Raw genomic sequence first — 12,217 nt, 5'->3', positions numbered from 1 at the left:
AAACCTGTTTTATTTATTCTATTTCCAAAGTTAAACAAATAATCATTTCTTTGATTTTATCCTAGGTCTCAGGATAATCCAAGTTTCACACAGGTTTACAGATGTATTTAAGTAAGCTTTATTTCCTTGCCTATACAACCTGCCTTTTGATGAAAGTTTTAGTTAAAGTGGTAGTGGCTGCAAACCGTTAGAGTCTAAAGCCTCTAAAATATAAATGACAGAAAATGTGTATTTAATGCAGGCATCTGTCTAGAGAGCTGCACTTCAGTATCCCCACATGAGGAACAGCTTTTGGGATGCTTTTTACTTTGTCCTTACTTGATTATCTACTCGCTGTGTTTCCACGTTCTTCAGTGCAGCGTTCTGAAATTCCCCTCTTCCTTCCTGCAGCAGGAGCACATGAAATGTGGCTGTTCAGCTTATGCTGTAAGAATCTTCTATAAGCAGGGGAGGCAGCAGCCTTCGGGGTTTGGCAGGAATAGGGAAGCAAACTGATAGGGGGTACAGCCCACCACGAGAGTCCCACAAGAACCGTTTCTTTGAGGATCAGACAAGCAAGAAATGTATCGAAATTCAAGAGTTAATAAAACCTAGAGAGATTCAAAACCAACAGCATGCAGCAGGGCGGTATGGTATTTTATGGGCTGTAAGGGACAAGCCAGTTTAGTACTTACTCGTGGAGCCATCTGCTGCAACAAAAGAAGTTGTTCTGCTGATGCTTTTTTGTCCCCCTAATTTACAGTGGATGTATCCATATAAATTAGCAGTCTGAAGTGAGATTCCAGCTATAACGAGAGCCTATGGACAAACACAAGTTTAGCCTGGACAATTGCAGTGCTATATATGAATTGTATATACAGCTGCACGCTTGTATACAACTGCCATAAGAATGAATGTTCTCAGCGGTAAATGAAAACGTCTGCGTAGTCACACTCCATAAACAGGAGTCCTTTCCTGCAGGACTTGCTCGAAATTCCTTTTTCATTTTGTAATAAAATGTAAGCTTTGCAGTAATGGCAGTAATGTATTATAGTACAGCATGGGTGCGAGACACTTGCTTTTGATCTTTCCAAAATTTTTAAAGAAATCATACAGCATTCTGATCTAGCTTCTGATACGATACTACATTTGACAAAATGAATGGTAATTATTCAAGTGTTAGAATAGTTTACAGGGGAAAACACAAACATTTCAGAGACAGAAAGCATCTTAGGATTATCCTGAGGTAAATTTCTTCTTTTACTATTTGCAGATAGGTGTAATGATTTTCTTTTCTTTCACAGATATATGATGAATTCAGCTATAACTACCGTATTTATAAATCCAGATTTTTAAGCACTATGATAGTGGTTCTTTCAAAAGGGAATGGTACCAGAAATCTAAATAACATTCAAGTCCTAAGGAAATGTGTAAACTTGAAAAACAGTACCACTAATTTATTTACTTTTTCCTTTCCATCACATAGTTTCTTTTGAATGAAATAAAAATTTGGGAGTAAGTTACTACAGTTAAAAATGAGGCTTTAATATTGCTGAACAGTAAAGATGTTCTACTTTAATGGCAATAAGAAGTTGAAAGCTGGTAAGAAGTGGAGCTAAAACTTATAAATTAATTCCAGAGTGCTGAGATTGACTGCAGAAAATTCCTTATGACTTGAAGCTTAGTGAGTTGTTTTAATGTTGAATTTTGGTTCAAAGGCTGTTACAAAATTAACAGATCAGAGTTTCTTCTCCACTGGCATCTGTCATTCAGCACCCCAGACTTACCAGCCATTTCAGCTTCAAGGAAAACAAGGTGCTGAAGAAAAACACTGTCCAAATAACTGGGCATATAATGAGACCAAGCCAAAAGATTTGAGCTTCAACTTCACTAGAGGCAGCTACTGTAGATACCTTGAAAGAAAATTATTAAAGCTTTTAGTCAGAAAGACAAAACCAACAATAAATAACAAATCAGCAAAGGAGGAGGAATGGACAAATCTCTTTTTTCCCTAAAATTAACTTACTACGCACAGGTGGGGAATTCAATATGCACGATGCAGTCCTGTGCCACGTGCTCTAGGAGACCCTGCGTGTGCAGGGGGTTGGACTAGATGACCTCTAGAGGTCCCTTCCAACATTAAGCATTCCGTGCTCTACTTGTGTAAACAAAAGCATCAAGGCAGGTTGCAAAAAGCCCTGGCTGCCACCTTTTCCCGGTAACACAACCATACGTCCTCATGTGCAGTGAGAGGTTTTTGGTAGTTCCCAACACTTCAGAGAAACTAAGGAAAGAGAATTATTTGGAAGGTTCTGATCTTGTTTCTACAAGATCAGAAATTTCTCCATCCATTGCATATTAGACAGACTATCACATCCAACTTGTAAACATGCTTAAGTCATTTTAATTTGCCCAAAAAGATCCCTTAATTAAAAGCTGTTTCTTTACATGCACTTTAAACCAATGACATTGCAGAGATCCAGAGAATAATGTGATTCTATGCCATCATATTACAGAAAGAAAAAGAAGTTCTCAGTCAATAAAAGGATTTACTCTCCTTTATCCAGAATTACTTATAAATTATTCTGTAATGACTTTGCACTAATGGTAACTCTCTGGGGGGTGGGGGGTCAATATGCATGAGAACTCTGCACCTGAAAGCCCTAGTTAACTCGATGAGTGAGATTACAAAAGGCTGTGGTGAAGGAAGAGGAAAATGAGGGAGCTGTGCTGTTTAGAGAGGGAATTGCTGGTCTTCTAGCAACCTTCAAAAGAAAACAGGGTTTCTAAGAGAAACTCTGTTACTGCAGCAGCAGACCAGGAATCAACAACTTATTGCTGGTGAGTGATGGGGATAGTTTTCTAAGCAAAATCATCCTATCAAGAGGTCTGAAAAGGCTTTTAGAGGACTGATGGGGAAGGGAGAAACATGGGATATTGCATCTTGCTGTACTGGAACATATTTCATGCATAATCCATGACCAAAATGTAATCTATCCTATGGATGAGCTATTCCTTGTAATACAGTGATTCTTATGTTAAAGTATTTTTCTTCCAGACTTTCTCAAAGGCTTAAGTCTATATAGTAAGTCAGCTTTGTGCTTTGGGGCCAGAGCTACCAACCTGCAATGCGCAAATTAGGCAACGAGCTTCCTCAGCTTTGAGGTTAGGAGATCATTTTATAAATGATGTAACTTTAGGTGTATGAGAGCTCTTGCTTAGTGTCTCAACAGCACTAAGAAACTTGGGAGGTCTTCTAGAGGCTTCACCCTCATCCAGACCCTGCTGAGCCCTCCCTAGAGGGGGTGGCTAGGAGGTCCCAGGGAGAAGTGCGGTGTCCGTCAGGCTCCGGCAGCGGTCGGACGCGCTGTGCCACCCTCCTGCCTGCTGCCGGGCTGCTAGAGGGCACTGTGTCCCTTCGGAGCGTCCTGCGCTGGTCTCCCTGCCAGCCGCGTGTGCCGCCGGCCGTGGTGAACAACTGCTTTATTCTACCAAGCCCTTCCCAGAAAAGGGCTTGCAAGCAAAAGCCCCAAGGAAATCAAACAGCAGAATTACCAGAAATGATTTGTAACTACAGTAACATCCTTATTCTGTTGATGCAAATCTTACAAGGAGAGTTTTCCACTAACAAACTCCAGGATGCCATAACTCCCATGTGCTTGCAAATCTCTTCATTTGGAATACTTAAATATTTTATATTTTTATATTTATATAAGTATAAAGTAAATATAAAGTGGCTGTTAGAAGGGTGCTGTCCAGTTACTTTATTTGAGCATCAGGTTTACCTTGTGTCTACTTTTATTATTCTCACCTCTTTTGCTTCAAATACCCAGTGGCTTTTTCCATCTTCATCAATTTGGTTCCGCCAACGTAACCCAACCAAGAGTCTTCCGGTCACATTCTAGTGCAAGAAATGGTTATTTATGTTAATTGGCTGCAAAATTTATTTGCTGCACTCTTATTTTAAGAGAAATGGCAAGTACATCTGAAAAATCACATTTTTCATCAAACACTAAATGAGCTCTGTAAGCTATGCCAACTTGGACACAACAGTCATTAAGAATGCGTACGCTAACAGAAATTCAGAGGCCTGTTCTCCTCTTCTAACATGACAACTGGCACACCAACATTGATTCAGAAGGGAAATCACAGGAGGTACCTTTCTCAAGTCAGTTAATGGGGAAAAATCCCCTGATTAGCAAATTAGCACAGGAAGAAAGAATATTGAAAGAATAGAAAATTAATTATGAGCCAGTGAGCTGCAGTGGAATCGAGGAAAAGGATTAAGGAAATATTTTTGCTATACCCTTGTTCCACAGCTGGCCTCTGTGCAGGCCAGGCCTCGCTGCCTGCAGGGCTGGGCTCCCAGGGGTGCTTTGCAGCTCCTGCATGTGCAGTGCAGCCTTGGGCTCCTCCAAATCCTGTCTGAAGCCTAGTGCAACTTTATTTCTTCTAAGCGCAGCACACAGGCAAACTAAACCTACCTAAGAAAAGGCAATGCCTCTGCTAGTAACCAAGGCAGTAACTAATGTGTCTAAGGGTCTTTTCATCAAAATAGGCTTCATGTGTTAACATCTCGAGGTTTTTACCACTTTTTTAGTTCTCAGAATATATATTCCCCCTTTTTTATTTAATGGCACGCATGATATTTTCAAAGGTAATTATTTTTCCAGGGTTGTCTTACCTTCACTGACCAAAAGTCAAAGGATAGAAGAAGGAGAATAGTGACAAAACAGGCAACAAAGCTGTTGCTGAACCAGTCACAGAACAAGTAGGTAACAATAGCACTCCCTCGGAAAAACAGGTGGAAAAAGGTGGCCAGGGGGTGCCTGGAAAACAATGCAGATCACTTAGGCAGGTACAGGATGAGAAGAAACGTGGTGGCATTTGTTAAAGCATAGCACAAAACTTATGGAATACAACAATTTCCAGGCTATAATAGTATCTCAGTTTGTAGCAGCTGCTATTACTTTGTGTGCTGATTGGTATCTTCATTATCAAAGTGATATTTCTAATAGCTATGCTTCAGTCTACCTCCTAAAAAATGTGCTGCTCGTGTTAAAACATTTTTGAAAGCAGAACAAAGTCTAGATTCCTCTGGCAATTTCTTTGGTACTGCATGAAGGAAGCTAGTGGCTTCATTCATCACCCTTACCCCAAGTTCATCATCACTTCATGAAAAAAAAAATCAACAATGCAAGGCACGAGAGAAGTGAGACTGATCTTGTGTCGCTGACAGTTGTTTGGACAACAAGAACAGGAACTTCAAAATTAAATATATACACACACACACACACACACCTATCTGTTGGGTAAGAGACTGTCAGTGTTTACACGGGAAGATTAACTTTAACCACCTCTTCCTTTTGGAGGAGCAGAATTTGGGAAGCTAATGGTTCTTGTGAACAAATGCTTAAGTCTCCTCAATGCTTGTTTTGCTGAAATGTCACTTTCAACTAAGCATTGGCCATAACAAAAATAAGAAGTAATTTCAGTGGAAGAAGGAATTATACTGACCAGGATAGTGGCCTATACAGAAGGAAAGTGGGGTTTGGAGAATGTTGCACAAGGTTAAATTTACAGATTAACACACCAAGTGAAAGACTCTATTATGTAGAGTTGTGTAAATCCTAACTAGTTTAAAATGACTGTTAACCAAAAGCTATTTCATTTAAGCTACTTCTTCCTGCTATAAAGCTATAGTCAGTGAATAAAACTCATTTTCTGAACAAATTAGTTGGTTTTTGTGGGTCAGGAATTGTCTACCTGGAAATACTTTTTTTACTTTTTTTAAACATTCTCTCTCTGTAAGATAAGTTATGGTTAATTGATCAATACCTCTAATAATACAAATTAAAAAAATGAAGATTTAAAGCAATTGCCTAGATGTGCTAGTCAGGTTTCTGCAGTAATTAACTGTTCAGCACAAGCAATATTGTGCTTGTGTAGTGGATATTTGACTGGAAAGGAACGACTGAGACAGAAATGAAGCTTGCACTCGCTCCCGGGCCTGCCCATGCTAACCCCAGACTGCTGGCCTGCAAGTGGGCATGTGACACGGGAAGGGAAAGGGGCTTTTTCTTGCATCGCCCAGCGAGGGGGTGGAAGAAACAGTGTGAAGCGGCCAAAGGAGACGCTGCCCTGGTGCTTCAGGTGTCAGGTGCGAGTTTGCACCGCCGTGGCCCGCGCGGCGTGTTGGGGCGATGCCTCTGCATTGTGGATGGCAGCAGGGGACAGCACGGGGCAGCCGGGCTTGCGGTGTCGGTGCTCTGAACGGGAATGCAGCTGCGCCCCTGGAGAGGTGCTGTTTTATCTTGGAAGTTGGATGCTGAATTAATGTTTGGACACTGTTCAGTTTACAAAGGCTGAAGAGTTTTTAATGGATAAAATGTGTCTATGTTTACTAAAGCACTGAATACTTTTAACTGGCATTAGTGAGTATTGGTCCTGGTGAGGATAGATTTATCCAAGCCAAAGCACATGGATTCCCAGGTGTTTTCCCAAGGGAGGAAAAGATAGACACATCCCAACTTGCAACCCCATTTTTGGAGGATTCTCTAAACCTCAGAAAATACCCATTTACTCACACTTTACTGGATTCAGGCCTTTTTTAAAAAAAAAAAAAAAAAAAGAAAAAAAAAAAAAAAGGTTTGTTTCCTCATTGAGCAGAATGACTGTGCACTTCCCTCATCTCCAGCCAGCGCAGGATGCTAACAAATCCATGAGGGAACCAGCAGCTGCTGTTATAAGCAACTAACGTCCTGTGGCTGCAATGGGTGCTCGCCAAAGGGGTGCGGCACGCGCTTATGGAGCACAAAACCTGCGGCTCCCCTGCAGCCTTCGCCCCCGGCGTGCGAAGCCCGCGCAGGCCCCGGCTCGCCCCGGCGCGGGGCGGCCGCGGGCGGGCGGCGCCGGTACCTGATGGCGGCCGCCGCCTCCTCGGCGCCCGCCTCCAGCGACACGTCCTCGGTGTCGTCCGCCGGCGCCCGCGGCGGGAGCCCCCCACACGCACCCGCGGGCAGCGCGGAGGAGGCACCGGCGACCGCCGCCCGCGGCCCCCGCGCCTCTACCTGCTTCATCCCGCGCGGCGGCCCCGCTGCTGCGCGGAGAGGAGGGAGCCCCGGCGCGGGGCTGCGCGGCCCGGCGGCCGCCTCGCCGCGGGCGGCTCCTCCCCTGGCGCCCTGAGGCGCCGCGCGGGCCTCGGCGGCGGCTGGAAGGCCCCGGCTTTGGCCTGGCCTGGTGGCCTTCTCCCCGCGCTGTCACCACCGGGCCATCCCCGCCGGGCCGCCGGCGGGCGGTGTTGCAGCCCCGGGTGATGTCGTGAGGCAATGGCCATGCTGCGCGGGCGTTCAGTGCCTTCCTCCATGTCTGTGCGAGTTCCCTGCTTTGGCCGAGGCCGCCAGCTCCGTACGCGGCTGAGCTGGGGTGACGTGAGGCAGCTGAGCCTCAGCACAGAGCAGGGCTGATGGGACAACCGTTTGGGTCCTCGGCGTCACCAAGGGATGTGGTGGAATCAGGAGGTGTTGAGTGCGGGTCACGGAAGATTTGGCGTTTGGGTGTCTGTTGCTCTGACTAATTCCAAGCACCAAATCAGCCTGCGAAAGAACTCATTAGTTTTCTCTGAGGCATCTAGCTAAAACTAGAAAGTGTGTTTTGAATAGGAGTTTGAGTAGGAAGGAAGCTCTGTGCGAGACCTGCTGCCGTAGTCGGGCAGTGCCCTGGGCACACTGGAGCCGTGTGCGGCAGTCTGCAGCTGGTGTAGGAGTTCTGGAGAGAAAAGGTGTGTTTGATGAGTAGTCATGGTAGTACGGGGAGACAGTTATGTTGGCTTTGGCAGAGCTAAAGCATTTTGCAGTGTTGTCCTGCAGTAGATACCCTTCTCAGGATTTACACTACACACCTGTACGGGCTGGATGTAATTCCCTGGGATGAGGCTCATGGCATCCTGCAGTGTTAGAATACTTAATTAGACCTCCACTCCCAAAGAAAACATCTCCTCTGAGAACTTTCACGAGATACAAGTAAATAATCCCATACACATGTGAAGCTGCCATATATCCACTTTGTTTATTCCTGCTCACTAGCAACGTGTTACCAACAGCAGAGGCAGCGCAGGGAAGCCGCTCCTGCAGCTGCAGTGACGCAGTGCGGAGCAGCACAGACCCGGCCTCTTCGGAGTCCTGGATGATCCATGCGCACTGTGGGAGCCACCCTCTCACCCTGCGCTGCGGTTGTGTCACAGTCAGACCCACCTAGGGCACAAGAAAACACTGACTGCAGGTTATGCTTGTTTCCAGGTTAGACTGTACTTGCTTCTGTGGGGAGCAAGTAACTGCAAAAGAAGTGGACATGTAGCATGAACTAGTTTAAGGGAGTCACTTGCTGTTGTACAGCTACACTTGTTCCGTGTCCGGTCCTGTTCCCAGACCAAGCTAACGGCATAGAGCATTATCAGTGCTGTGCACTGGGTATCAAGCCCTTTCCCATTCAATAAATAGAACCTCCTTTAAGAGTGATATGGTGGTTTTTATTGACTGAGTTAACTGCAAGTCAGCTGATTTCTCTTTTTCGTTGGCGTAGTGCCCAGCATTTGTACTGGCATGAATTCAGAGACTTGCCCTTTATTTTTAAACTGCACGCAAATGTTTTGAACATCTCGGTAGAAGTTGTTCTGATTTATGTATCCCAGGGGAATTTACAGTTAAGTACTCCGCTCTTCTAAATGTTAGAAAATATTGCTAATCCTAGAGTAACTATTACCAATATTTTATTAGATTACAAATTTTGATGGTACTCCAATTTAAAAAAAAAAAAAAGTTGGCCAAATTAGAGCAAGAACTAAAACATTGTGTTTTTTATTGTCTGCTACTAATTTGTGAAAGATGATTTCTTCCTTTGCACCAAAGACTAGTTGTATGGAATTTCTTGGCTGTATATATCTGAACAGTTTGCAAATCATCAGTTCTGTATTACTGGAACAGGAGATGCAACATTTGCTTGATGTAGATCAGAATAATTTCTTTCAGTTGGGTGATATATTCTCAAAGTAGAGCTTAGGTTCTGCCACCAGTACCTGATCAGTCAGAAATGGGCATCTGAAATGCATGTCAAAGCTGAAGAGATTGCGCCCTGAATATAAATAGAGTTAAAAATATAAATAAAAAAATAAGTGAAGGTGGTATTGATCCTTCAGTGAGTTACAATGAGAAATGAAAAATAATTTTAATATATATCAAGAGAAGTGTGTAAGGAAATGCTATTACATAGTAACAGGTTTTCTTTCTAAAATGAAAGTGTCTAGTATCTATATTGGTTCTGGTGAGAGGAAAAAAAATCAAGAAAAAGTACCTAATTTCATTGATAACAGAAATGGGCCATTAATAAGTAGTTTGTTTTAATCTTTTGTATCCACTGTGTGGCTTTAGGCCTGTGGAATCTTTGGTGCAGGGAGGCAAAGTACTTGGCATTTATTTAGGAGCTTATTTCAGTATCTCTTTCTGACGCAATTGTACTATAGTCACTAAAAACAACTAAAACGAAGGTAGACCGAGGCAAAAATGTCGACTGTCTGCCAGCTTGGGGTGACGCCTGGAATCGCCTGGCGCGCGGCCTTTTGCAGTGTGTTTAGCTGGATATGTCTCCTGATGTGTTCAAAGCTTCAGTCATTTTCAGCCGCAGTTCTTGGCACTTGCTACTTCTGCAAAACCTCTCATCTTTCTCAGTCTGGGAACGCTAAAAATAAGGAACTAGAGCTGTTTGGATAACTTTCAGAAGTTTGGTTTAAGTGACTTCAGCTCTGTGGTGAGCAGAGATAGGATCCGCTTCTCCAGCGTGGTGGTTGTGGGCTCTGCCCAGCAGACCTTTTCCTCCTGCAGTGCAGCATTAAAAGGCCTGTGCACAGACCTGAACACCTTTCCCGGTTTGAGCCAGTCCTTTGCTGAGGAAAAGCATCTGCAAGTAATTTAACCTACTTAGAAAATATGCTAAAGAGAATTAAACACTGAGAAATTGAGCGCAACAACAGCTGGTTAGTGGAAAAAAACAACTATGTACAATTGCTTCTACTGCTTTATGCATGCAAATTAAAGGTGCAGTTATTTGTAAAAGTTGTAAGCTAATTTTTCGGCTTACATGTTTTCCTTGTGGATAGTACAGCAAGACCGTGTAATTCTGCTCAAATTCCGGAGGTGCCACTGGACAGTTCATCAACCACCGCTTCCAGTAGCAATGTCTGCTTGGTCTTTGTTGGAGAGGGGGTTTTGTTATGTTTGCTTCCATTTGTTGGTCTTGGGTAATGTATTCTAAATTGGTATCTGCTTGGGGACGCAATACATTTCTGAGGAAAAACAGCATAGAATATAGACAAAACACAGAAAAGAGAAGTAAGAGAGGGTTCCTAAACTGGTGATGCAATGAAGGGAGAAAACCAATTCTTTTGAGGCAGATTTCTTGATCAGGCACTTGTATCTGCTTTTATAGCTTTTCTGTTTAATAGTATCTTTCTTTAATCTATTAATACTTTTTTTCTCCTGTTCACTGAGTAGATTCAGATCCTTAAAATTCCTAGTACTCAGTCACAGGGGATTTGAAAAGGCAGTTGAGGAATTAAAGATCACAAAATCCTTTCTGCTTCCCTAGACACCTGGACCATACAAAGCAACAGAGTTGCTCAGGGTGATATTTTAGATGTTTGGCCCTTACAGTAAGCCACAGAAGGACTGGGTGCCTTGGCCTGGGATCCAGCCCATTGGCTGCGTGTTCTTCTGAAGGTGCACGAGCTGCTGCTTGGAGATGATTCCTTCTAGCTGCAGGATACTGCTCAGAGCCCCCTGGAAGGAGGGGACCATGCTCTTTTTATGAAAATGAAAAGTAATGTTTGCATCTCTCTCCTAGGCCCCGCCTTGGTCCTCTGTGTCCAAGAGCAGATGGCAATTTGCTGCCCAAAAGGTGACAGATGGCAGCCTCCCATCTGGGAAGAGGAGGCAGCCCCCGGCTGTGCCCGAGGCCCCGGAGCCAGCCCCTGCAGGCTGCTCTGCCTCCCTCACCAAACAGTGCCTGGGACATTTGTTTCTTCTGTGCATGGCATGAGCCACAGATTGCTTATTCATAAGTCTATTCATAATCTCCAAATAGAAATATTGCACTAAGCCTTGGAAGAAGGGCTAAACCTCACACCTATGCGTTTCTCAGAGGGTGCCCTAATCATCTGGCTTGTAGCTCTCTGTGCATGGGAGGGTTTGGGCACCCCCTTCTCCAGGACATCCCAGCCCAGAAATGGCACTGCAGGGATGTGTGAACATGGACTGGAAGCCCCTAAAAAGAAGGCTTTGTAACTGTCTGTGATCATAAACTTTTCTGGTTGCAGTTACAAGAAAGAGCACCGATTTTTGGAATGAAAGTAGTGGTAAGTGCTTGTGTTATTAAAGTGACTAAAGATAGAGGCACTGTAGCAGACGTGTGAATTTTAGGATCATATGTGTCTAGTACGTAGCTGAGTTGATAAAAAACAGAACTGCTGCAGGGAAGCCCCTAAAATACATGATTTCTCCAACTGTCACTATAGTGGTTTTGTCCAGTTTTCTGACCTCCATCATTTTGAAACTTGACACAGAGCTGTGGTTTTGCATGTCCTTTTTCCTTGTCGGTTTGGGTTTGCATTGGTATTTCATTTCCAATTCTGGCCCTAATTTATTTCACTTTAGGGGGAATTACAGATTTGACACGGGTTCTAGTGTACTGGATTGATGATATTAGTTATGAATATTATAAATATGATTACGAATATTAGTTTCTCAGCTTTTTAAAATATATCTTGGTTTTCTTTTAGTTACCCAGAGCTATTGGATAAATGACAAGTCCATTCTCCTGTTAGCAGGATGACTGTCACAAGCTATTGGCAATGAGATCTTCATGTTTACAGGACACTTGCACACATCTTGAGACCAGGAGGAAGGATCTCACTTTCTCTCAGATGGCCCTGGAGGACAGGGAGCAGCTGTGTGGTGCTGCAGCCTTCGTACTCAGCGTAGTCCTGCAGAGAAAGCAGCATCCAGCTGCTGTTGAAAACTCTTCACACTCCATTCATGACTTCCTGAAGGAACAGCTTGTCTTTAAGGTGCGTTTTCCCTGCAGGTGATAGGCGATGTATCTTACCCATAAGGTAAGTATGGAAAATACCCCTCTATATATAGTGATGACTTCCATATTTTGGGAAGTTTCACAGTTCCTTCGTTGTTAG

General features: G+C 43.8%; 1 protein-coding gene across 1 annotated transcript; it reads right to left on the bottom strand.

Moving 5' to 3' along the window:
* Nucleotides 1-322: 322 nt before the first annotated feature.
* Nucleotides 323-7,058, bottom strand: TVP23A (trans-golgi network vesicle protein 23 homolog A). Its single transcript, XM_088524606.1, has 6 exons — nt 6,898-7,058; nt 4,664-4,808; nt 3,791-3,880; nt 1,767-1,892; nt 675-798; nt 323-384 (listed from the first exon to the last, which is right to left on the bottom strand). Exons 1-6 carry the CDS (start codon nt 7,056-7,058, stop codon nt 323-325), a joined length of 708 nt encoding a protein of 235 aa, XP_088380732.1.
* Nucleotides 7,059-12,217: the final 5,159 nt, after the last annotated feature.

This window comes from Tinamus guttatus, unplaced genomic scaffold (genome assembly GCF_059628265.1).
Source record: "Tinamus guttatus ecotype Peru unplaced genomic scaffold, ASM5962826v1 Tinamus_guttatus_pri_ptg000212l, whole genome shotgun sequence".
Classification (NCBI taxonomy): Eukaryota; Metazoa; Chordata; class Aves; order Tinamiformes; family Tinamidae; genus Tinamus; species Tinamus guttatus.
This window is presented reverse-complemented; position numbering and strand designations above follow the sequence as displayed.

What these genes read in the sequence shown, in the direction of transcription:
- TVP23A (XM_088524606.1), bottom strand. Translation starts at nt 7,058, where the DNA reads ATGAAGCAGGTAGAGGCGCGGGGGCCGCGGGCGGCGGTCGCCGGTGCC. An exon ending in GAGGCGGCGGCCGCCATCAG is followed by an intron (nt 4,809 to 6,897) that starts GTACCGGCGCCG and finishes ATTGTTTTCCAG; the next exon opens with GCACCCCCTGGCCACCTTTT. An exon ending in CCTTGAAGCTGAAATGGCTG is followed by an intron (nt 799 to 1,766) that starts GTAAGTCTGGGG and finishes GTTTGTCCATAG; the next exon opens with GCTCTCGTTATAGCTGGAAT.